Here is a 27,085-nt window from a genome sequence, read left to right on the forward strand (position 1 = left end):
CGATTAATATCAAAGTGCTTTTGCATTTATTTTTCTATTTTTCAGACATTTCTCAAAGCCGGTCAAATTCAGGGGACTTTATTCCAAGAGCATGATTTATAGGCCTATAACAAAGTTAGTGCTGGAAATTTGCATACGTATAGGTTACTTCAATTTACTAGATTTAGTCTACTTTTTCATTGCCATTCTACACAATAACTAGTTGTTAGTGGACTAATATTTATTTTATGCTATTTCTACTGAACAAAACTATAAAGGCAACATGCAACAATTTCAAAGATTTTACTGAGTTTCAGTTCATATAAGGAAATCAGTCAATTTAAATAAATTCATTAGGCCCTAATCTATGGATTTCACATGAATAGGAATACAGATATGCATCTGTTCACAGATACCTTAAAAAAGGTAGGGGTGTGGATCAGAAAACCAGTCAGTATCTGGTGTGACCGCCTCATGCAGTGCTACACAGCTCCTTCGCATGGAGTTGATCAGGTTGTTGTTGATTGTGGCTTGTGGAATGGTGTCCCATTCCACTTCAATAGCTGTACGAAGTTGCTGGATATTGGCGGGAACTGGAACACGCTGTCGTACGCTATCATCATCTTAAACGTCAACCCAGAGCATCTTAAATATGCTCAATGGGTGACATGCCTGGTGAGTATGCAGGCCATGGAAGAAGGAATTGTGTTCAGATCCTTGCAGCATGTGGCAGTGCATTATCATGGTGAAACATGAGGTGATGGAGATGGATGAATGGCACGCCATTGGGCCTCAGGATCTCGTCATGGTATCTCTGTGCATTCAAATTGCCATCCATAAAATGCAATTGTGTTCGTTGTCTGTAGCTTATTCCTGCCCAAACCATATCCCCACCACCAATGACATCATCAAACCGCTCTCTCACACGACGCCATACACGTGGTCTGAGGTTGTGAGGCAGGTTGGAATTACTGCCAAATTCTCTAAAAGACGTTGGCTTATGGTAGAAGAAATATCATTCAAATATCTGGCAACAGCTCTGGTGGACATTCCTACAGTCAAGCATGCTCCCTCAAAACTTGAGGCATCTGTGGCAATGTGTTGTGTGACAAAACTGCACATTTTTGAGTGGCCTTATATGGTCCCCAGCACAAGGTGCACCTGTGAAATTATCAGTTTCTTGATATGCCACACCTATCAGGTGGATGGATTATCTTGGCAATGGAGAAATGCTCACTAACAGATGTCAACATATTTGTGCACAACATTTTTGAGAAATAAGCTTTTTGTGCTTATGGAAATGTCTGGGATCTTTTATTTCAGGTCATGTCGCGTTTATATTTTTGTTCAGTATATATGCTGAATGTTTAATATGTTCGATTTTCTTCAGACGATGGAATGTGCTTGACAGAACCATGGCTAGCTCCCGATTGTGCCAGCGCCACATCAACGCATCTCGACGCAGAGGTCACTCGCAGGCCTATGGCTCTTTCTTATATCTGAATTATATTGATGATACACTGCATCCCATCATATTTTTCGCCGTTTTTCTATTTCACAATGCACATTAAGGAGCGAAGAAAATGTAATCTAATGATATGAATCAAGGCCAATCAGAGTGGAGAGAACGTCTGTCTGGCTCTCTTCCTCATTAGAGCGCGGGATTGACAGTTCTAGGTTCAACTATAATCTCCTGTGCGCTTCTACCGAGAAGCGACGAGAGAGTGAGAGAGAGTCCTGTATACTGGCTATTAATTGCGCCTGTGTTTCGGGTGGGATGAGCTTGTGGAAATGATGACCAAGGGACATAGGCGGCTATTGATTAATTCGATATATGCCTACATCTATCTCTTGGATGCTCCTGAATCATCCGGATAATTGCTGCATTAAAATGATTTGAGCTGGATTGGAACCTATAGCCTACACATAGCCTACGTTCGTATTTTACAAATGCATTTGCGTATTAATGTAGGCCCAGCAGGTTTTTATTTGTGCTTGACTACATATTAAGTAACATACCCCCGACTGTGAAATTGTATTTACAAAAATATAAATACAATTAGACCCTCCCCTAAGTGATCCAAAAAGGCTACATCTTTTCGTTCCCGATTACAAGTCACTACATTCACACATGGTGTCATGAAATACATCACATTGAGAGAACAAAGCGAAGTATCGATTGATCTCAGCTACCACCGGCCTTGTTCTTAAGATAATTGGTATATTTTTCTATCTAATGTATATTTTTCTTTCGAGAAACAGAATCAGAGAGGTGCATTGAGAGGCAAATGTTATATATTAAAAGAGATGTTCTTCTATACCCATAGGCCTGGAAATCTGCTCCATACCTTTTCACCTTCTCAAAAAATCTTCCTCTTAACATTTGACTTATATTTATCTTTTGTAGTTTACCTAAAATCATGGAAAAATACTATTTATTCTCCACAAACAGCAGCAACTGTTTATTTTCCTTCACTCCCACATTGATATGTAATAGGCTTCAAGGAATGGCAATGTCAAAACACTCCCTGTCAATGTAGGCTTGTAATCAAAACCAGCAATGGGTCTCTCCGTTTATCTTGAACACAACTAATAGTAGGTGAGTGAGTACTTCCAGATCCACTGATGCTACAATTCAATAACACAAAAGACCCCAGGTGCATTCACATATATGACTAGAATCATGATGCTATTCTGATATAGTACTACCGGTGTTCTCATCTCAGTTGTGTTGTATTTGAGTGGATTGGTGTTGCATGACCTTTAGATGCTCCGATCTGCCTCATGTCCTCTGTGCTGTTGGTCCTCTCCATCAGGGGACTCTAACTGTGTTTGGCATGTGCTGACGAGACCCAATCGCTCCCGATCAGTGGTAGATGGAAAAGGTGAGGATATGGATGGAATGGGGACATGGAACGCCTGTGTGCCATCGCTTCGCTGCAAGACTGAAGCTGTATGATGGCCCCTCGAGAGGATGTCAGGGCGAAGGACCCCTCGGGTGACTCTTCACTCATCCTTCACTTTACCTCTCCTTCACTCTCTTGTTGCTCTATCACACCCTGCCTCTCCACACGCTCGTACAACCCATAGGCCTAGTGTGCAGAGCAAGGACCACCTCATATATTCAATGTGAGTGGGAGAGCAAGTGAGAATTTGTGTAACATGGAATGTGTGTAATTTAACCTCTCCATGGTACCATATCGATTGTGGTTTTCATTGTGCCTTAGGGGGATGTCACAAAAGCTTATATGGAAATGCATTTCAGGATAACATTTCCTATGATTCATTGTGCACAAAAACATTATGTAGCCTAATAACTAAACCAAACTAGACAATGTAATGAATGAAACACCAGGAATTCAATGCCGAGAGCTTTATTTGCTGCTTGTTGAGTAGCTGTGTAAGGCACACAGAGTTTCTGAATATGTGGTTCAAAGGCACATCACAAGAGCTGAAGGGTACTGCTTGACTAGGTTGCAGGGTCATTCATGGTCTCATGTCTTGGTCAAAGGTCAGAGACCAGACATGAGCCGTCAGTGCAAAGCTCCAGGGGCGTGAGGGGTTAAGGGGTGAGAGGAGGTCACATGGTCATTTACGCCTATTCCTCGTCCGAGTCGTCGGCAGCGCCAGAGATTATGTAGGTTTGCTCCTTTGTGTCACTTTCCAGTGTTTCATCCTCCGATTTAACTGTTCTAAGGGAAATAAAAAAATTACCTGGTTGAATAAGTTTCTTTACCAAAGACACGGTGTGAACAATTTTCATTGTGTTAAACATTCTGACCTAACAATGTTCTGTCCTAACAATGGTCAATGATAAACCTACATTATTGTTTAAGTGCAGGTTACTTTTACCTGATGAGCACCGTCCTCCTCTCCGTCATCTCCACTGCCTGCTCCTCGTGGGAGTACTCCATGGAGGCGCCGTACCCATAATCACCTGCACCTTTTCCCATGCCTCCACCATTGCCTCCAGGACCCATGGCTCCAGCACCCATTCCTTTAGCACCATTGGCTACAGCACCAATTCCTCCACCATCCATACCTCCACCCATTCCTCCAGCTCCTAGGCCTCCAGCACCCACGCCTCCAGCACCCACGCCTCCAGCACCCACGCCTTTGGCTCCAATTCCTCCAGCTCCCATTCCTCCACCAATGCTTCCAGCTCCACCCCTGCCTCCTGCACCCATGCCTCCAGCTCCCATCCCTCCAGCACCCATTCCACCTAAGCTTCCAGCTCCACCCATTCCTCCACCCATTCCTCCACCACTGCCTCCAGGTCCAATGCCTCCAGCCATGCCCACACTCATCCCAGCACTCATGGAGCTTGAGCTGCTACTCATTATGGACATGGTCCCAACCATGGTTGTGAGTCGCAAGTCCTCACCCTCAATCAGCTTCCTATGGAAACAGAGAAAAGTCGTATCAATGGTTCAGAATCAAGAATATATGACATTACCACAAATTTGCTCTTCTAAAGGTTATTTACATGCTCTGTATGATCCTATCTAAATCCATTGCACTAAACCTCACCTGTAAGTTGTGATCTCAATCTCCAGAGCCATCTTCATGTTCAGAAGGTCCTGGTATTCACGCAGGTGCAGAGCGATTTTAGACTTGGTGGATTTCAGCTCCTCCTTCAGGGCCTCAATTCTTGCCTGTGACGTCAAAAGAGCCAGCTTGAGTTTGCACCTTAGTAGGCTACAGATGAAAGGTTTAACACCAACCTTTCATATGTACCCTACTTGGATTTGTGTACAATCAATTCAGATATTTAATGGTTGAGTTCTGTAGTAAACCGGACTGAGGTAACGTTCATGAATAACTGGACCCTCCCACCTTCTGATCGAACGTGCTCACCTGAAGGTCCTCCAGCTCTTTCTTGTACTTTTCCTGTGCTTCACGAATTTGTGCCTCCAGAGCCTCATTCTTGGTCTTCAAAGCTTCCAGGCCACGCTCTTTGTTTAGGATCTTCAAAGGTTAGGAAAAATACAATACAAATGTCTTTTTCATTCATATTTTGATTGAGGAAAATATCCATTGCCATAGGCTACAACTCTTATTTGGATATAGACTTGATAATAATAGTTCATGTGTCACATTTTACAACCATGTAGGAATATCTTTATCAAATAGCCTAACTTACATCCTTCTTGGCGCCAGCAACTTCTTCCCTGACACTTCGAACTATATCCACATGTTTCGTCGTCTTGTTGTTCAGGTCTTCAAATTTACTTTTATACCAGGAATCCATTTCCTATAACATGTAGGGGCCATGAAACACATATTCTGAGGTCATGAAACACATTCACACCTTGAAATGAATGACTGCTGTATGTATATACTCCAGCTAATTATAAATAGGCCTACCTGTAAATTTTTTGCCGCAATTTCGTCATACTGAGCTTGGATTTGTTTGAGAGCGCCTGAGATGTCGGGGAGGTCATAAGCGCTCTGGGCTGAGGAGTGGGCAGCATATATCATTTTCAGTAGCTCTTCAATTTCCTGAGAAAGAAAAAAGGTTCAATTAAATGGTTAAAGGGGACTAGTGGTTAGAGGTTTGGGCCAGTAACCGAAAGGTTGTTAGATCGTATCCCCGAGCTGACAAGGTAAAAATCTGTTGTTCTGCCTCTGAACAAGGCAGTTAACCCACTGTTCCTAGGCCGTCATTGTAAATAAGAATTTGTTCTTAACTGACTTGCCTCGTTAAATAAAAAAGATGATGTAGGCCTACACAGTAAAATCGCAAGAGTTAATTAAACTCTTTACAGATTGGATTTGTTTAGAAAAAAATGTGTGTTTATTATCAATGTACATGCAAAAACACATATTGAAACATTTTTTTATTTTTTTAATCTGCCTGCAACAGAGCATGCTGGGAAAAATGACAATGGGGCCCCTCCCACATCTGTGGAAAACTCCATAGATTTAACTCCCTTTCTCTGGTTACTCTTAATGGAGTTAAAAGTACTCCATCCCAATAAACTCCAGTTATCAACACAGGAAGCTGTGATTTCAACTATCCTTGATTTACTGTTTATCATTTTGTCCATTAGCTAGAGTTGGTATAGGTCGGTCCAAATCAATCAGTGTGCGCTATAACGCGACCTACCGCTTTGTGCACCCTCTGAAGGAATTCAATCTCCACCTCCAACTGCTCGAGCTGTTTCTCCAGGGCGATGCGCTGAGAGGTGGCTCTGTCCACATCCTGAAAACCATATAGCCGCACACAATGGCATCAATGGCACGTTGATGTTTATTAGGCAATTTTGGCTAACAGTGATTAAACAGCCTCTCACCGGACGGAATGCTTCGATCTCCATCTCGGCCCGCCTCCTCAGCTCAACTGCTTCCTCGTATTTGACTTTGGTTATCTCCAGTTGACCTGCCATGGCCTCTTTGCCAGCTAAGGCTTGGTCCTGTAAACCAAAACACATATTAACCTGTGGTATAAAGGTAACAAGCCGATAATGACTTATTGGCTGTGTCAGCCGTGTCACCATATTGGACTCATTCCAATTCTCCCTCTCCTCCTCTGTGTGTGTGTTTTCTGTTTTCTGCGAGGTAAACAATAAAAAAGGTGACGGTGATGACCTGTGGATTAAGTCATTCCGTCTCACCCGCTGCATTCTCATCTGATCTGCAATCCTCTTCAGATCTCTCAGCTGATCCTCATAGAGTTTGCGCAGGCCCGACGGCTTCACGAACCGGTTCTGGATGCCGTCAATCTCCATCTCCAACAACTTGTTCTGCTGCTCCAGGGACCGAACCTTTTAAGAGAATGACAATGGCAGGGTATGAATTATCATCAAATTCACCAGGGCCCCTCACTTGAATATGCTCGCTGCCCAAATACGTGGGAATAATGAGCGACTCCGTCTCCACAGCCAGAAGGCTTACATGCCTGTATGGCACACTCAAGCAAGCGTAGTCTAATTAGACAAATTCCATCAAATAAACATTGTTCCTCTACTTATGGGCGGCAGAATATCGCACAGATGTTAAAGAATATTGGCTGTGGCACTGAGGCAATGTATCCGGCCAGAACCCACACACAATAGCACATCCACGTGTGAAGAACAGCTATGTATAGGCTATGGCTTACTAGAAAGTTGGCTATCTCTAATATGAAAGGCACAAAAACAGCAAGTTCATCCCCATATGTTGCGTCAATTCGTCTGTGCGCCTTGTGTGTGAGCAAAGCGTGGTGAGTGCTTACCTTCTCAATGTAAACAGCAAGTCTGTCGTTCAATACGACCATCTCCTGCCGCTCACCACTGCGCGTGCTGAGGAATACTTTGTTCTCGGCAGCAGATGCGTCCAGGTCCACCGGGGCCCCGTTGCCATAGCCCACACATGCCAATGTTCCCACATTCCCGCTAAAACGACAGACAGTTCAACACTCACCGCTTGACCTGGAGATAACTGACATCACTTTGTTATTCTGTGAACGTCAAGACATAACGTCAACATTAAATGTTATTGCCACTTGCATGTCATATCAGAGCCACATGGTTGATCGATGGCTTGTCACAATCTTTTATTAATTTCCAGGTGCCACATTTGTTCCTACTGATGTCAGATGCAAAACAATGTTTTGGCTGGGCTGAAAACGTCTATATCCATCCGCTAATACTGGACTATTAAAGGCCCAGTGCACTACTTTTTGTGATAAAAACAACAACAATACAATACAATACAGTAATGTACATTGACATTAAGTAGTTTGTAAAGATGATCAATTAATACTTCACAAAAAGTGGTTGTTTTCCATGTTATTTGTTATTTGTTTGTGTATTTCCCATAACCTAGTGGTTAGAGCGTTGGACTAGTAACCGAAAGGTTGCAAGTTCGAATCCCCGACCTGACATGGTACAAATCTGTCGTTCTGCCCCTGAACAGGCAGTTAACCCACTGTTCCTAGGCCGTCATTGAAAATAAGAATTTGTTCTTAACTGACTTGCCTAGTAAAATAAAGGTAAAAAAAAATAACTTTGCACCGTTTGATGAATAGGGTTTTGTTCTTTATTGATTCCATTAGAATGACAATCGCAGAGAAAGGGACAGGGCAACAACTCTTACACTTCCAACTATTGAATCCTGCAAAATACTTTTCTTAATTATACAACTTTTTTGTCTTTTTTTTTTTTTACAAACCGTAATTTATAGATTTTTAAAATCCAGATTTTTCAGGGGGTGCTGCAGCACCCACAAATCCCACAGCTATGGCCTACAGCTGTTACAAATTAAAATAATTCATTTGAATAAAATGTATGTTGTTCTCATGGATGTGAGCTATTTTGCTGTTTTTGAAATGTATTGAATTTAGTCTCTTCCAGTGTTTAGGCCTACCTACTTATTTATTTATTGATCCTTAAAACCTAAAATTCACAATAATATAAAGAGTTGTAAATTATTTAGATGTTAGTCCTGTAGGCTAATAGTTATGTGGAAAATTGACACAGGCCTTACTTTTTGACAACTAAAAGTTTCTCTATTCGTTTTAATCAACTGATGCCTTCGACTTGCATCAAAAATACATTCAGAAATAGGCTAGTGCTGCACAATAAGAAACAATTACAACTGTGGTTTGTGTAAGAGAGGGAGAGGTGGTGGATTATAAATTCTCTGTGGTTCCACTATCTAAGAGTTCATTTGCTTGATGGGGTTTTTAATTGCTTGATAACAATAAAGGTTGCCTATCAACTCTGAAAGACAGGCTTGTCTCTAGCGCAATTAGACGGGAAAATGTATTTCACAGAGTGAAGGAGAATTCAATGTGTTATGTCTGTCAGGAAGAAGTCTTTGAGTCATCTGCCAGTAAGGAGACAAAGTGGCTTATAGCCTCAGAAGAGCAGTAAGAGGAGGGAAGGTACATACACTGTTGACAGCAACATATCATCTATCTTGTACTGTAATAACTGCCTGTGTTTTGGTGGTAATGTAACAAGTCGCTTTCTGTAAATTCACAAATAGAATACTTGTGGTGTATCAGCAGTGTGTAATTTCGCACTCTCTCTTTAAGATGTTACCTATATTTTATCAGCTGTATCTATATAACCTCTATTACCCACTACTATGCCAAACCGAACCATACTGTGCCTTACTGGGCTTGAACATTTGAGTAAAGCCACAGATTGGACAATGAATCAGATATTTCACAGGATGTGTAAATGTGTAGCATCCGGTCGGCGTTTCCACTCACTACCAAATATGGCGATGAAAGGGAAAGGGGGATACCTAGTCAGTTGTACAACTGAATGCCTTCAACTGAAATGTGTCCACATTTAACCCAACCCCTCTGAATCAGAGCGGGTTGTCTTCCATGTCTTTGGCGCCCAGGGAACAGTGGGTTAACTGCCTTGCTCAGGGGTTGAACAACAGATTTTTACCTTGTCAGCTTGGGGATTGGATCCAGCAACCTTTCGGTTACTGGCCCAACGCTCTAACCACTTTTCTTTGACATTCTACAAATTTTCTCCTCAATGAAACATTTGATCTTAATGCAGTTTTCTGTTTCCAAAACTAGAACCTGTAACAAAAAGAGTGGACCACGTTTTGTAGACTTTATCCTTTGGCCAATTTGTAAAAATGGCATTGTTTAGAAGGAGTGCATGGGCCAATTGAGTTACGGTATTGCACATAAGCACTTCAGAGAGTAGGCGTTCCCTGAAATATGCAAATAAATGCTAAAATGCACCAGTAGGATCTCGCTAGCTCAAGCTTGACTCTGCCCACCTCCTTGCTTGTTCTGCCCACTATGATTAATTTGCTCCCATTGGAAACTGCAGGCTCTGCTCTATCTTGGGTTAGTTATAAAGATCTTTGGTATAGCCCTAGCAACTACGGTGGATGCAGAACCAGGCCAGCTCAGTACAGCTCAGTTTGGCTTAGTTATGTGAAAAGGCTATTAGTGTACTTGGTGGACAGGGTGGAGTGAGCATCTTACCCAGCCATGCGGGCGTTACGTGAGGTGGAGACGGTCCTTCTGCCCATGGTCTGGGCCTGCATTCTGCTGGCTCCGGCACTGGGTGAGTAGCTGGCTGACTGGTGGCGGTTAACTCTCCGGGTCGGGGATGGGCTGGACACCCTAACCTGGTAGGAGGATGAGCTGCTGCTGTCCTCAAAGTGGCGTCGGTAGGACGAAATCCTCTCAGGGCTGCGACTCATGTTGGCGGTAGCTCGGGTTTGCTTTTGTTCTCTGGAGTTGGTCAGTCTGCACCTATGGGACCTCTGCTGCTTTTGATGTGCACTAGCTCCATCGCCTGAGACTCTTTATAGTCCACACGGCCTGGCTTAGCCCAGCCCAAAGGCATGGCCTGGCCCAACCCAACACATGAGCCAAGACCTCTGGAATCTCTAACCTCAGCACCACAGTGGGCCAGACCTGCCATGACATTCAGACATCTGCCAGCACCCTGCGAGGAGCTGAATAGGGGCTATGAAACAGAAAGGCAGATAGAACAGAGGCAGCGCTAGCAGGGCCCATTAGGCAGTAGGTGCGTCCAACAGCAGTCACTGATGTAATCTGCTCCGATGGGGCAGGGGGGCTTTAATTGCATGCAGAGCACAGGGCCAGGGGGTGACCCGATGAGGTCAGGCTGGCTTCAGAGGGACAGGACAAGGGGCTGCCTGAGATTTGACATAAATTAGTACTTATTAGTCTGGTCTGTTTTTTTTTAACATGAAATAAAGGATATGCAGGAAGAAAAAAGAAAGAAAATGGAATTAACTGCTTGAGAGAGAATCAGGGAAAATGAAGAAGCAGGGGGGTTGGTCTGAAGTTCACGCTTGATGTGGCAGAAGGATGTGAATGGAGTAAATGATAGTCTGGTTTGGACAGGGAGTAGCTCCTACTACAACACCTATAAGGCCACTCAGCCGGCCAGGGCGTCAGCAAATAGACATGGTCCTGACAAGATACTGCCTTGATCCTAACTGACCACTAACAAACAAAAACCCCCAAACATACTCACAAGAATAGACAGTAAGTACATACTGTAAAGACAGCATCAATATGTGTATTCCCTATTACTACCTATGCACCACTGAAGTCAGGCTTCTCGAATGAGCTACACTAGGCCAGCACTGTATATAGAAGATAGCAAACCTTCTGCTGGCCTACGTGCTATACTCAGGATATTATGGTTCCCGCCCATAATTTTCTTGAGCCACTGCCAAAATCATAAAAATATAAAAAATGGTGACACTTTATTTTACAGTGTTATTACTATGATAATTATTGTACATACAGTGTAGGTAATGAATACTCATTGTTATACTGTACATATAGCAGTAAAACAATTCACGATAAAGGGGCCATCTCTCAGCTGTTTACCAAAACAGTGGCGTAGTGTAGGCTTTGTTGTTGTTTGAACTGCAGATTGCCCCTTTAAGTACAGCGAAACAATGGGTATTGATTGACAAGAATAATCACATATTAAAGTGTTACCTCAAATACAGACTCTTGTCCTATAGGCCTTTTGCCTGATCTGAAAAACTCCAAAATTGTAACATTGTGTGAGGGTGTCAACACTTTTACGAGAGATTCACTGAATTTTCCATTGGTAAGATTCTTTCCATTTACCTCAGAGCTTGCAGGCGTGTGGGATGTGGAGGAGTCTGCTCTGCATATCTCAGTGATGAGAACAGAAGCTAAGTATGCCCACCAGCGCAGTTCAACATCTAATCAAACTCTGACATCACTCATCCATAACATACTCGCTCCATTGCACAAGGGTGCCGGAGCCATATATAGAGAGATATACAGTGTCTTCAGAAAGTATTCACACCCCTTTACTTTTTCCACATTTTGTTGTATTACAGTCTGAATTTTAAATGGATTAAATTGAGATTTTGTGTCACTGGCCTACAAACACAATACCCCACAATGTCAAAGTGGAATTATCTTTTTAGAACATTCTCCAAATTCATTAAAAATTAAAAGCTGAAATGTCTTGACTCAATAAGTATTCAACCCCTTTTTTTAATGGCAAGCCTAAAAAGTTAATGAGTATACATTTGATTAACAAGTAACATAATAAGTATCATGGATGCACTCCGTGGGCAATAATAGTGTTTAGTATAACTGTTTAGTGACTACCTCATCTCTGTACTCCACAAATATATTTATCTGTAAGGTCCCTCAGTGGAGCAGTAAATTTCAAACACAGACTCAATCGCAAAGACCAGGTTTTCCAATGCCTCACAAACGGCACCTATTGGTAGATGGGTTAAAAAAAAGCGGATATTGAATATCTCTTTGAGCATGGTGAAGTTATTAATTACACTTTGGATGGTATCAATACACCCAGTCACTACAAAGATACAGGCGTCCTTCCTAACTCAGTTGCCGGAGAGGAAGGAAACCGCTCAGGGATTTCACCATGAGGCCAATGGTGACTATAAAAGAGAGTTTAATGGCTGTGATAGGATAAAATTGAGGATGGATCAACAACATAGTAGTTAATCCACAATACTAACCTAAATTACAGAGAGAAAAAAAGGAAGCCTGTACAGAATAGAAAACATAAAACATCCATCCTGTTTGCAATAAGGCACTAAAGTGAAACTCAAAAGAAATTAGCAAAGACAAAACTTTAGGTCCTGAATACAAAGTGTTGTTTGGGGCAATTCCAACACAACACATCACTGAGTACCACTCTTCATATTGTCAAGCATCGTGGTGGCTGCATAATTTTATGGGTATGCATGTCCTCAGCAAGGACTAGGGAGTTTTTGGGGGGATAAAAATAAACGGAATAGAGCTAAGCACAGGTAAAATCCTAGAGGAAAACCTTGTTCAGTCTGCTTTCCAATGGACACTGGAACACAAATTCACCTTTCAGCAGAACAATAAACTAAAACACAAGGCAAAATATACAATGGAGTTGCTGACCAAGATAACATTGAATGTTCCTGAGAGGCCTAGTTACAGTTTTGACTTAAATCTGCTAGAAGATCTATGGCAATACCTGAAAATGGCTGTCTGGCAATGATCACCAACCAAGTTGGCAAAGCTTGAAGAATTTTTAAAAGAATAATGTGCAAATATTGTACAATCCAGGTGTGCAAAGCTCTTGGAGACTTACCCAGAAAGACTCACAGCTGTAATCGCTGCCATAGGTGATTCTAAGATGTATTGACTCAGGGGTGTGAATACTTATGTAAATTGGATATTTCATTTTCAATTAACATGCTAAAATAAAAAAAACATGTTTTCACTTTGTCATTATGGCATATTGTGTCTAGATGAGAAAACACATCTATTTAATCAATGTTTAATTAAGGCTGTAACACAACAAAATGTTAAATAAGTCAAGGGGTACGAATACCTTCTGAAGGCACTGTAAATTACTTGTCCAAAAATATTTCTTACTTTCTGTTTTTGGCTATGTACCCTTTCATGAACAGGGTGCGGGTCAATTCCATGTATATTCAGGAAGTAAACTGAAATTCCTATTCCAATTTGCCTCAAAGGATGTCTATGTGAAAAATGTGTAATTGGAATGACAATTTACTTCCTGAAATGGCATTGGCCCCAAACCTGGTCATACGATAGTTCAAGATGGCAAAGTAATTAAACAGAGAATGTTGAGCCGGGAAAATGAAGAAGACACAGACATTGCTGCTTCTGAAGCCATTCTAAAAGATCTGCCTCTCGTTATTGGGACCTGGAATGTGTTTATGGTGTTTCTTTTTAGTTGGATGAAGTGGAGAACCACGAGGTGAATAGATGCCTGTGGCTATGTACTTGTGTACAAGGACTGCTGAATTTGGCAACAAAACTTGACACATCTATCATTGATGACAAACGAACTTGTGAATGCCTCCTGGAGGTTATGTGGCAAATTCATATGGAGAGGTATTGGTTATTTCAAGTGGTTATTACATACAGTATATCACCCCAGTGCACCAGCTTTCTACATGGCAGGGATTAAGTTACCAATACCTTTTTCATAGCAGACAAATATCCTAATTTAATTCAGTTATATAGCATATCATATGGCCGTGTCTGTTAATTTCATGAGAACATGTAAATAATAGTAAATAATGTTCTTTGTACCTTGTTATAGATTTTTGCCTAGTTTCCACTGCTCGATCCTCAGAAAACCTTTTTGACAATTAAGAGACATTTCAAATCAATGTGTTTTTATTTTATTTCATACAGAAGCTAAATAACATATTGTGTATTTGATCAGTATATGCAGCAACAACCTACCTATCTACAGTATATTATATCCAATAACTTAGCCTTCAACACAGCATGTTGTATTCACCAATGCTCATATTTACTTGACAGCAGAGACCTGGAACACTTTGAGTAGGCAAACATTGTGGAACGCTGCAGATAGAAATGTCACGAATAGATGTCATTCTTTATTCTGCATGTCAATCAAGTTTATTTTATAAAGCCCCTTTTACAACAGCAGTTGTCATAGTGCTTTACCAGTTACCTGCCAAAATCCCAAAGAGCAAGCAAAGCAGAAGTGAATCACAGTGGCCAGAACAAACTCCCTAGACAGAAAAAACCTAGGAAGAAACCTAGAGAAAAATACAGCTCAGAGGGTTGGGCCCATCCTCTTCTGGCTGTACCAGGTAGAGAATTTTAGTACAGACATTTAAGGCCTGATTGTTTTTCCAGATCATAGTGTTTGTAAGACTGATGGATAAGCAGACAGAGAATCAGGTCTGTCCTACACAATATATTTCTATCTGAATGTGTCACAATATTTCTATCTGAATGTGTCACAATGCACTGCTGAACGCAGCTCAGGTACAATCTGAAGCCAAAACATATCCCATATTACCATATCAGCTACCTACGGTACCCTGCACAAAGTACAAGGTTCACAGCGACATACTCCACCAATAAAAACCTTATCATTTGGAGTTGATTACTTATACAACGTGTGGATCTAATCCTGGATTCTGATTGGTTAAAACTGCATTCTAGCCAGAGTCTATTCCACAAGTTACTCTGTTCCATCTGACTGTGCAATCCACTGTCTCATCAGCCACACAATTTATACACTAGATCTACACTGTAAAAAGCATGGAGACATTATCTCCCATTTCTTTTAGACTAGCATTTGGTTTTCAACCACAGATATTTGTTTTAACCTTGCTGTCTATATCCCCAGCATTTGCAACATTGTTTCAATATTGAAATTCGATCTCCAGCTGTACCAAAGTACTGAACGTGTCGGGGTAAGGACGAGGCATTTCTCATCCATTCAAAATCATGAATCAGCACAATGTTTATGGATATATACAAAGAAATATCAATAGAAAAAAACAAAATGGAGTTGGTTTGCTGTCATTGCAGCTTCAGTTTGAAGTGATTACGTTAGTTGGCTAACGTTTCACAGCTATCTCTTCTGAACAGTGGCCTGGTGAGAGAGCAAATACACTACATGACCAAAAGTATGTGGACACCTGCTCGTCGAACATCTCATTCCAAAATCATGGGTATCAATATGGAGTTGGTCCCCCCTTTGCTGCTATAACAGCCTCCACTCTTCTGGAAAGGCTTTCCACTAGATGTTGGAACATTGCTGCGGGAACTTGCCTCCATTCAGCCACAAGGGTATTGGTGAGGTCGGGCACTGATGTTGTGTGATTAGGCCTGGCTCGCAGTTGGCATTCCAATTCATCCCAAAGGTGTTTGATGGGGTTGAGGTTAGGGCTCTGTGCAGGCCAGTCAAGTTCTTCCACACCGATCTCGACAAACATTTCTGAATGGATCTCACTTTGTGCACGGTGGCATTGTCATGAAGACACAGGAGAGGGCCTTCCCCAAACTGTTGCCACAAAGTTGGATGCACAGAATCGTCTAGAATGTCATTGTATGTTGTAGCGTTAAGATTTCCCTTCACTTGAACTAAGGGGCTTAGCCCAAACCATGAAAAACAGCTCCAGACCATTATTCCTCCTTTTACAGTTGGGACTATGCATTCGAGCAGGTACGTTGTCCTGGCCTTCGCCAAACCCAGATTCCTCCGTCGGACTGCCAGATGGTGAAGCGTGATTCAACGTGTTTACACCACTTCAGACGACGCTTGGCATTGCGCATGGTGATCTTAGGCTTGTGTGCGGCTGCTTGGCCATAGAAACCCTTTTCATGAAGCTCCCAACGAACTGTTATTGTGCTGACGTTGCTTCCAGAGGCCGTTTGGAACTCAGTAGTGAGTGTTGCAACCGAGGACAGAAGATTTTTTACACGCTACGTGCTTCAGCACGCGGCGGTCCTGTTCTGTGAGCTTGTGTGGCCTACCACTTCGTGGGTGAACCGTTGTTGCTCCTAGACGTTTCCACTTCACAATAACAGCACAACAGTTGACTGGGGCAGCTCTAGGTCTAGCAGAACTTTTGGAAAGGTGGCATCCTATGACGGTGCCATGTTGAAAGTCACTAAGCTCTTCAGCGATCATGGCAACGGAACATTTAGAATGAACGACTGGGTCGCATCCATAGACAAAAGGACTTAACGACTGGGTCGATACTCTGGCAACCGAACCGATAGAACGAACGACCAGCCGACTTGGGTAGTAACCCTAGATGTGTGTCGGACTATATCTCATGGAATAATTAATAGTATGAATAAATTCATCAATATCATGTTTTTAATGAAAATATGTCAATCGTTATTTGAATGTTGGTAACCCATTGTATACAAATGATAATGCCCTCAAAGCTGGTGTTTGGAGGATATATTAGCATGGCTTGCTAATAATATCCATGGCAATATATATCATTTCCAGTGTGCCTTGTATTTTGAAGTGAATTGTAGAGTTACCACCCATGACAGAATGTGTTAGTGGTTGTTGAATTTTTTCATTTTCAAGACATGGTTGTTGAACTTGTTCATTTTCAGTCCTATGGACTTAGCCAAGTGAATTCCTATTCGAATCTAGCCAGTGTTAGGACATCCAACAGTTGGAATGTTTATTCACCTGGAACCTTTATTCAGAATGACTGTTAGGGTTAGGAACATTAATAAAAGGATACTACCATTTAACCTGGAACAACCATTTCAGTAACAGGTGCAATAAATCAAACTAACTGATTGAATTTGTTTATTTATCTTTATGTAGCATAAGATATTGAAATGAATCAATGTACAGGCAAAAACACTATTAAACAATCCTATTTTTTTGCTGCAGTAGAGCATGCTGGGAAATAAGATAATGACGGGTGTGAATTTGATGGTAATGTTTATGTTCCACAGAGAAACGGACACAATCACACTTGAAACTGGTTATTAACACCCAACAATGGGTTTATTTTAAACCACTGTCAATTTCACTCTTGAATCAACAGGTAACAGTGGTCAATTTGCTGTGTACATTCCCTCTTTAATGATATAAAGCAAAATTGGCTATTTATGGATTACCTTCCATAATAATCTGAAATGTCAGCTCAATCTTGATTGATTAAATAAAACATTAAAACTTCTGGTATGATAAAGCAAAATGACTTTCAAGAATGGCACAATTCTTGAGCCTCCCAGACAATCAGCTTTCCTGTTCACATTTTGCCCAATCTTGCCATCCACCTGCATAGTGTTGTGCACTAGAAAGAGAGAGAAAAAGAAGAGAATAAGTGAGCGATTAATGTTTATAAAACTGGGCAGTAGGAAGCCTAGTGGTTAGAGCATTGGGCCAGTAACCGAAAGGTTGCTGGATCGAATCCCCAAGCTGACAAGGTAAAAATCTTTCGTTCTGCCCCTGAACAAGGCAGTTAACCCACTGTTCCTAGGCCGTCATTGTAAATAAGAATTTGTTTTTAACTGACTTGCCTCGTGAAATAAAGGTTAAATAAAAACTGATATAATGAAACAGTCCATGTTTTTCACAACTACAGCATAAAAAAATAAATATTTCCATGTACTTGATAAGATGTTTTGGTACTGTATGTGGCACTTCCCCATGGTGCTGGGCATGCTGGGTAAAGCACTGTTGTGTAATAAAGTGAAATAAAACAGGGAGTTCCCTAAATGGGCCTTAAACAAAATTAAGTCAAGAGCTGAATTGTATTTTCTATAGCATGAAAAAGCATGACATGAGGAAATCTCTAAAGTGAGAAGTTATCTCTAGCCTATGCATTTTATGTCAATATGATATAGGCCTGCAATGTATAGTATGGTACTAATAGTAGTGTGTGGATAATGCAGTCTCTCACTCTTTATATCCTAGAGAGACGGCTTGGTCTAGGGCTTTTTGGCTCCTGATCCCAGCCAGGCAGGAAAAGACAATGTGGTCTGTCGGCTGGGGCATGTCTCCACCATACTTCTCCTTGAACTCCTCAGGGTTCAGCTGGAGGGCAAGGTTCACTTGTCCCACTGCAATGGAATGGAAAAGAACAGTATACAACAGAACTGAGGCATAAAGAGCAGATTATTATTTATTTTTTTACACGATTGTGTCCTATATTTATCATCTCTATCTGCAAATCTTCTTTCAGTAGCCTACGTCCCTAACAGTGTCCTAGGAATGTCAAAGAGGTTGGTGGAAGTCCACGAGAGCTACTAGAAGTTGCCATATCATAAAGTGTTTGTTTGCTATGAAATGTATTTGTTTTTGTGCCAGAAAATCATATTGTAAAAGAAAAGGTGAGCGGCACACACTAGGAGTGCAGATGCAATAATTTAATAACGTTTTAACAGCGAAGCTGTCTCCATCAGGATAACACAGCGGGTCACGAGTTTATATATACACTGAACAAAAATATAAAAACACAACATGCAACAATTTCAATGATTTTACTATGTTTACAATTCATATAAGGAAATCAATCAATTGAAATACATTCATTAGGCCCTAATCTATGGATTTCACATGACTGGGCAGGGGCGCAGCCATAGGTGGACCTGGGAGGACATAGGCCCATCCACTTGGGAGCCAGGCCCAGACTTTTTCCCACAAAAGGGTTTTATTACAGACAGAACTACTCCTCAGTGTCATCAGCTGTCTGGGAGGCTGGTCAGATGATCCCGCAGGTGAAGAAGCCGGATGTGGAGGTCCTGGGCTGGTGTGGTTACAATGTGGTCTGCGATTGTCAGGCCGGTTGGACGTACTGCCAAATTCTCTAAAACAACTTTGGAGGCAGCTTATGGTAGAGAAATTAACTTTACAATCTCTGGCAACAGGTCTGGTGGACATTGCTGCAGTCAGCATGCCAATTGCACACTCCCTTAAAATGTAGACATCTGTAGCATTGTGTGACAAAACTGCACATTTAAGAGTGGCCTTTTACGACCCCCATCACAAAGTGCACATGTATACAGTAGTTTGAAAGGACACACATAGGTGTCTGTAATCATGTCTGGCTGAGGCTTGACTTCATTGGTGGATTTACAGATAAAATAGAACATATAAAAAAGCATGACTAATTACATATGATCATACCGCCATAATCAAACAGGAAAAGGTTCATCCAGAGGCAGCGCTCCTAGTGGCCGGGGACTTTAATGCAGGGAAACTTAAATCAGTTTTACCTCATTTCCATCTCCAAGTTAAATGTGCAACCAGAGGGAAAAATATACACACCCCAACCAGAAGCCATGGATTACAGGCAAAATCCACACTAAGCTAAAGCATCTCTATGCCGCTTTCAAGGAGCAGGACTCTAACCCGGAAGCTTATGAGAAATCCCACTATGCCCTCCAACGAACCATCAAACGGGCAAAGCATCAATAAAGGACTAAGATCGAAACGTACTACACCGGCTCTGACGCTCGTGAGATGTGGCAGGGCTTGCAAATTATTAGACTACAAAGGGAAGCACAGCCGAAAGCTGCCCAGTGACACGAGCCTACCAGACGAGCTAAATAACTTCTATGCTCGCTTCAAGGCAAGTAACACCGAAATAAGCATGAGAGCATCAGCTGTTCAAGACGACTGTGTGATCATGCCACGCTATCTGCAGCCGATGTGAGTAAGACCTTTAAACAGGTCAACATTCACAAAGCCGTAGGGCCAGACAGATTAGCAGGACGTGTACTCCGAGCATGCGCTTACCAACTGTCAAGGGTCTTCACTGACATTTTCAATCTTTCCCTGTCCGAGTCTAATACCAAAATGTTTTAAGCAGACCCAAATAGTCCCTGTACCCAAGAACACTAAGGTAACCTGTCTAAATGACTACCGCTCCGTAGCACTCACGTCTGAATCCATGAAATGCTTTGAAAGGCTGGTCATGGCTTACATCAACACGATTATCCCAGAATCCCTAGACCCACTCCAATTTGCATTCGGCACCAACAGATCCACAGATGGTGCAATCTCTATTGCACTCCACACTGCCCTTTCACACCTGGACAAAAGGAACACCTATGTGCGAACATTAATCATTGACTACAGCTCAGCGTTCAACACCATAGTGCCCTCAAAGCTCATCACTAAGCTAAGGACCCTGGGACTAAACACCTCCCTCTGGAACTGGATCCTGGACTTCCTGAAGGGCCACCCCCAGGTGGTAAGGGTAGGTAGCAACACATCCGCCACGCTGATCCTCAACACAGGGGCCCCTCAGGGGTGCATGCTCAGTCCCCTCCTGTACTCCCTGTTCACTCATGACTGCATGGCCAGGCACGACTCCAACACCATCATTAAGTTTGCTGATGACAACAGTGGTAGGCCTGATCACCGACAACGATGAGAAAGTCTATAGGGAGGTCAGGGACCTGACCGAGTGGTGCAAGGACCTCTCCCTAAATGTGACCAAGACAAAGGAGATGATTGTGGACTACAGGAAAAGGAGGACCAAGCACGCCCCCATTCTCATCGACAGGGCTGTAGTGGAACAGGTTGAGAGCTTCAAGTTCCTTGGCGTCCACATCGCAAAAACAAACTAACATGGTCCAAGCACACCAAGACAGTCATGAAGAGGGCACGACAAAACCTATTCCCCCACAGAAGACTAAAAAAATTTGGCATGGGTCAACAGATCCTCAAAAGGTTTTACAGCTGCACATTGAGAGCATCCTGATGGGTTGCATCACTGCCTGGTATGGCAATTGCTCGGCCTCCGACCGCAAGGCACTACAGAGGGTAGTGCGAACGACCCAGTACATCACCGGGGCCAAGCTTCCTGCCATCCAGGACCTCTATACCAGCCGGTGTTAGAGGACGGCCCTAAAAATAGTCAAAGACTCCAGCCGCCCTAGTCATAAACTGTTCTCTCTGCTACCACACGGCAAGTGGTACCGGAGTGCCAAAGTCTAGGCCCAAAGAGGCTTCTAAACAGCTTCTACCCCCAAGCCATAAGACTCCGGAACCGCTAATCAAATGGTTCCCCAGACTATTTGCATTGTCCCCCCCTTCTATGCTGCTACTCTCTGTTTAATAACTCTACCTACATGTACATATTACCTCAATACCGGTGCCCCCGCACATTGACTTTGCACCGGTACCCTAGTGTTATTTACTGCTGCTCTTTAATTATTTGTTACTTTTTTTGTTGGTATTTCCTTAAAACTGCATTGTTGGTTATGGGCTTGTAAATAAGCATTTCACTGTAAGGTCTACCTGTTGTATTCGGCGCATGTGACAAATAACATTTGATTTGAGATGTAATTTGGCTACATAGGCCCACAAACATTATTTACAATGGATAGCAAAAACACAATCACAAGAATGGCTTCAGATCAAACTCATCTACGTCTTATTGTACCATGTTGCAGCACATTTTACAATATGCAGATTTGTTCTTTAGAGGTTTATGTCATGAGACAGGTCATAATGAAAAGGATAACTCACGAGGTACGTTGATTGACCCCGGGATGTTTCCGTACTCTCGGAGTTCCCACGGCTCCCGGACATCTATTACCACACTTGTTCGGGTAGCGAGTAGTTTCTTTAATTGTTCGTAAGAGACATCAGTTTCTGGCAATGGGGATGAGCTGAAACTACGTAACACGTACACTTTGTGGGTGGCATGGATATCTGAAAGATATAAAACAACGGTTGTTTACTAGTGAGCAGAAAAAAAAAACACATTTTGAATGAGTTTAATAGTGTAAAAGACTCACTACAAAAGTTTTACAATTAAGCCTCACGTTTTCAACTACGCTGATTACAGTGCCTTAAGACTGGTTATTCATTTCAACCCATGCCAAGCAGACTTACATGATGCACATCGGGAGTGAGTACCGAATGTGTTTGACAGCGCTCTTCGTGAGGCTGGAATGACATTTCGGTTTGCCAAAAGCCATGGAATAGCTGCAGCAAGCCTCGAACAAGCTTTCTGAGCCATGTCAATATTTACACATGAAACTAAATCAAAGGTTTCAAAACAAAACTCAAAACGACACTAGTGTATTGACTGCGACAGCACTGTCGTTTTCTTCTTCTTCTTCTTTGGGTTTTATGACGAACAACACTCAAAAGGTCTATTGCGCCACCAACTGGACGGGGGTAAAATGTTTACAAAAGAAAATTCAACTCCACACAGAAGGCGAAAATGTACATTGATCCACACGCACTTCAACAACTAAAAAAGTAACACAAATATATACTTTCCTAACCCTTCAGTCCTTCAAAAACTAAAATACCCTACTCAGGCAGAGAACGTATGGGTAATTGCATACTTGGAGTGTGCCTGAAAGTGGGCGTTGCAAAAAAACATCAGTTGGTGGATCAACAGTGATGATCAGCACTCCATTACTGGTTAGACCAGCCATAGCCAGGTGCACCATGGCTTAATGTCACCCGGAGCGAGCGTACTGTTATGGGCGTAAATTCAAACACGTACCACAGGGGAATGCCATCACTGACCCCTAGGTCTAGGGCTCCTGTGCCTGTTTGCTTCTCAGGTTGTTCTTCTTCCCCTCTGCAGATCCAGAACCAGTCCCAGCACCAATCCAGATACCATTGGCCGGTCCCAGCACCAGACCACCCGACGAAGGTCGGAGGGAACAAACACCAGACCTTCACCCGGAGCATGCAGACCACAGGGGAGTGCCACAATTGACCTCCAGGTCTAGGGCTCCCTTGTGTCTGCTTGCTCTTCAGGTTGTCTTTCCTCCCCTCTACAGATCCCGACCCGGCCCCAGTTCCCGGTGCTCGGTTCCTGTTTTCTCAGAGAACCACAGTCCCAACACCAACCCCTGGTTTTCCAACATTGATACCACCACAATTTCTAACCTGGCCCCAACACCAACCCATGTTTTCCTTTTCCCAGGCCCAACACCAGCATCAACCCTGGACACAGCACTGACCAACCAGAATTGCCACCTTCATCCAGCAACTGCCAGCTCAACCTTCCCCTCCCCAAAGACACATTGTGAACTGAATTGACTGGCAGATTTGTCTCATTCCTTTTTTTTATTCATTGATTTCTTTGCTTTTTTTTCTCTTTACTTTTGTTTGATTGGATGATCATTTGGTTTGCTTTAATTTAATTGATTACTTATAGATTGAATAGTTGATTATTTAGAATGTTTACTTGTTGAACATTTTAAACTGTAATGAATATCGGAATAACCAAATATTAACATAGCAGGTTAAGAGAACTAATGTAGCAGCGTATGAGAATTAATTGTAGCCGTTTAGTATAATTAACGTGGCCGGTTACGATAATGAGGATAAGGTTAGGAAAAGGGTTAGGTTTAGCTAAATGTACCTCTTCAGATGCAAAATCGTTCAATCCCAGAACGTGTTCAACTGCAAAACAATTAAGTGCCGTCCTTCTGACTGGCATGCGCAACATTGCGCGTGCACCGGAGTGTACATATCACACCAAAGACAGTAAAACGCACTTCTCAAATCAAATCTGTCGTAAGTTTACACAAACATACACATTGTCATAAGAATATAGCTCCATAATTTACTTTACTACCATCATAACTTCGCTTTTCCTGCTAGCTGTGTTTAACCTGAACGAGCCACCATATTGCGTCACATGTTGAGTTCACCAATTTGACTTTTTGTGGGTTCAGTTGGTAGTTCTCGATGTCCCCAATCGTTTTAGAAAGTCAAGTTTATAACTGAAACTGTATTTAGCGTTTTGAACACTAGCTACAAGTATTCTGTGGACTTTCGAGTTTCTTGATTTGTATGACATACAATACAGTTCTCAATCGTTTGAAATAAGCTACGACACTGCAGTGTGTTGACATATTAGCTAGATAGCTAACTTGCTAGCTCATTGGCCAGTTTCTGGGCAAAAAGAAAATAGGTGAGTTGTTTCACGTTAGCAACAACATATTTTTTAAATCATCAGGGGCAATGTGGTATGCCAGCTAGTATCAAAACGCGTTTAAAACCACGAACTCCCAAGTTAACTTAGCTAGCTAACGTTAGTCTATATGGCGACCCCTTTGACAGTACTAGTAACTGTTAGCTAGCTACCTGTAACGTTAGTTAACTTGTCATGTTGCGTTAGCTAAACGTCACGGTGGCTTGACTTGGTTTTATATTGTTATATTAAGTGTAACCCAGTTAAAATAGATTTGTAAAACACAATTAAAAGTATTGTCTGTTTTTGTAGCTATGGCCTTCTACAAAATAGAGCTGTGTCAGATGCTTTTGCGTTTGCATCATTGTTGAAGTTGGTGACTTTATAAATTAGTTGAATGAACCATTGTCGATATCTCTACAGAACAAAAGATTTCAGCTATTGTCGTTTAGATTATTGTGTGTGTGACTGTGCCCTCCAAACGTTAGTTCAGTCTGGAGGCCAGGCATCATCAGTCTTGCCTCTCTACAGCTCTTAACCACACTATATTCAACTAATTCTAATTGTGGCGGCCATTCAAGACCATGACTATGTGATTCTTTGAATCTGGTGTTGTGTTGGGCTGGGCGGAATAAGCCTGCACATACAGCATCCCGTCAATGCCAGAGATGCCCAGTAAGTAAGTAACCTTGCACGAGTTGGAGCGGCTCATAAGAGCAGATCTCCTGTTTCTGTAGCGTGAGGCAGCTTAATGAACAAGTATATCCCCTGGACGGGATGCTAGTCTATTGCAGGTCCTTACTCCCAATCTATCTCTTTAATGCTGGGTGCCATTTTTACTGTCTTTAGTATGACTCGGTCAGGGATCGAAATCCCAACCTTCCAATCTCAGGTGGACACTCAAATCACAAGGCCACTGAGTTGGTTAGAGTTGCCCAGCCCTATACTAAATCATGCAGCAAAGCTCTTAGATTTGCCTTCAATGTTTTCTCTTGGCCCGATCAGTTTTGGGCACTGCTTAAACCCCAGAGTGGTACTGATATTCCTATGTCTCTCCAATCTACAGCTACAGATGCGGCTAAAGGATCCCTTCTCGTTGAAAGTCGTCGGCATGACTAAGCGGACTAACAAGCCAAGGAAGCCTCGAGATGAGGAGTCGTCGGACGAAGTTAGCGGTAAGATCATGCTCCCTGTTGTGATGAAAAAAATACATGTTTCTATATTGGCTGCCTAAAAAAGTTTAATTGACCCAATAAAGTTTTTATTTCACCTTTATTTAACCAGGTAGGCTAGTTGACAACAAGTTCTCATTTACAACTGCGACCTGGCCAAGATAAAGCATAGCAGTGTGATCAGACAGCAACACAGAGTTACACATGGAGTAAACAATAAACAAGTCAATAACACAGTGGGAAAAAAAGAGTCTATATACATTGTGTGCAAAAGGCATGAGGAGGTAGGCGAATAATTACAATTTAGCAGATTAACACTGGAGTGATAAATGATCAGATGGTCATGTGCAGGTAGAGATACTGGTGTGCAAAAGAGCAGAAAAGTAAATAAATAAAAACAGTATGGGGATGAGGTAGGTAAATTGGGTGGGCTATTTACCGATGGACTATGTACAGCTGCAGCGATCGGTTAGCTGCTCAGAGAGCAGATGTTTAAAGTTGGTGAGGGAGATAAAAGTCTCTGCTCTAGTAATGGATAGTCCAATCATGTCTGATTAAATCTATGGCAGGGGACTCATGTAGTTCAGATTATGCCTTTATTTGACATCTATTATAAATCATGGTCATTAATGGATTTGTAGATGCTGGGTTAGCGAGCAACATCAATGTGTTGACTTCTTGCACCTCAGGGCTGACCTGCCAGCATGTCAGCAAGGCGGTGGACCTGAGCTCAGTCAAGAAGGCGGTGACCTCGAGCATGTGGTCGATGTGTTCAGATTGCCTGAGGGAAAGGACTATGATAGATGGAGAGCCAGCCAGTGGCCACGACATCCTCGTATGCCTCAAGTGCGGCTTCCAGGTGAGCTTGGACTTTGAAATATTTTATCTAAGGTGGGAGGATGAAGGTTCTATCAGTATGTTGATGTATGAATTGCTGCACTTGATTCGGAAATGAAACACTGTTCGTTTTATTTGTAACAATCTGACCGGCAAAGAGTATGGATGGTGGTAGCCTATCTAAGAAATGGTGATCCAGTGATCTGTACCCCTTTCACAGGGCTGTAGCCAGTCAGAGAGCCAGCACTCCACCAAGCATCACCAAACCCTCCACCCTGAGTCCCACTGCATCACCGTTAGCCTCGGGACCTGGAAGGCCTGGTGAGGACCCTACAGCAACACATGGAATGTACAGATTATAGCAGGACGACAACATTTTTTTTTACAGCCATTCTGCCATTCCAAATAGGCTGATGTAGCACTATCCCTTTGTCTTCACTGTAGGCAGAGGATCTTGAACTGAAAAGTTATTTGAATATTTACATTTTGCCTACATTTTGCCTCAGAATCTCCAGTAAATGTTGTGAGCGGTAGTTATTCACACCACCTAAAATAATGACAATTTCATATCAGTAAGCTGATGGCTGTGTTTGTTGCTTTTTCTCTCGCTCTCTCTCCAATTTGTTCACAGGTGTTTTGAATGTAACGAAGAGCTCTCCACTCACTGCAATAAGAAGGCTTTGGCCCAGACCCTGGACTTCCTACAAAAGCACTCTGTCAAGGCAGCCTCAGGTAACACGTTCAACACCTGACAAGGCCAGCCACTCAATGAAAGGTGATACATGTGAGGTATATTTATGTGTAGACCAAGAGAACAGCAGGCTACCTACCACCTGAAATGAAAAAGGGTGGGTAAACAGTGATGCCGCACAAGGTGCTGCTACAACTCACACTTCTTTTTCAAATTGAATTATTGACGT

At 42.4% G+C, this 27,085-nt stretch overlaps 3 protein-coding genes across 3 annotated transcripts in view; 1 reads left to right on the forward strand and 2 right to left on the reverse strand.

Moving 5' to 3' along the window:
• Positions 1–3,365: 3,365 nt before the first annotated feature.
• LOC115115100 (glial fibrillary acidic protein-like) lies at positions 3,366–10,146 on the reverse strand. Its single transcript, XM_065006130.1, has 11 exons — positions 9,926–10,146; positions 7,196–7,355; positions 6,597–6,746; positions 6,276–6,395; positions 6,089–6,184; positions 5,347–5,481; positions 5,123–5,233; positions 4,837–4,947; positions 4,510–4,634; positions 3,832–4,377; positions 3,366–3,671 (listed from the first exon to the last, which is right to left on the reverse strand). Exons 1-11 carry the CDS (start codon positions 10,144–10,146, stop codon positions 3,578–3,580), a joined length of 1,869 nt encoding a protein of 622 aa, XP_064862202.1. The 3' UTR covers positions 3,366–3,577.
• A 6,891-nt stretch (positions 10,147–17,037) lies between these two features.
• On the reverse strand, positions 17,038–22,351 carry tstd3 (thiosulfate sulfurtransferase like domain containing 3). Its single transcript, XM_029643593.2, has 4 exons — positions 22,107–22,351; positions 21,738–21,923; positions 18,160–18,319; positions 17,038–17,550 (listed from the first exon to the last, which is right to left on the reverse strand). The coding sequence occupies exons 1-4, from the start codon at positions 22,231–22,233 to the stop codon at positions 17,493–17,495; spliced, it is 531 nt and encodes a 176-aa protein (XP_029499453.1). The 5' UTR covers positions 22,234–22,351; the 3' UTR covers positions 17,038–17,492.
• A 1,532-nt stretch (positions 22,352–23,883) lies between these two features.
• LOC115106503 (ubiquitin carboxyl-terminal hydrolase 45-like) overlaps positions 23,884–27,085 on the forward strand; it is a 49,465-nt gene continuing 46,263 nt past the window's right edge. The window contains exons 1-5 of the mRNA XM_029629305.2: positions 23,884–24,156; positions 25,223–25,331; positions 26,018–26,187; positions 26,386–26,486; positions 26,797–26,897. Coding sequence (XP_029485165.1) covers positions 25,229–25,331; positions 26,018–26,187; positions 26,386–26,486; positions 26,797–26,897 — 475 coding nt within the window. The 5' untranslated portion in view covers positions 23,884–24,156; positions 25,223–25,228. The remainder of the gene's footprint in view (positions 24,157–25,222; positions 25,332–26,017; positions 26,188–26,385; positions 26,487–26,796; positions 26,898–27,085) is intronic.

This window comes from Oncorhynchus nerka, linkage group LG3, assembly GCF_034236695.1.
Source record: "Oncorhynchus nerka isolate Pitt River linkage group LG3, Oner_Uvic_2.0, whole genome shotgun sequence".
NCBI lineage: Eukaryota > Metazoa > Chordata > Actinopteri > Salmoniformes > Salmonidae > Oncorhynchus > Oncorhynchus nerka.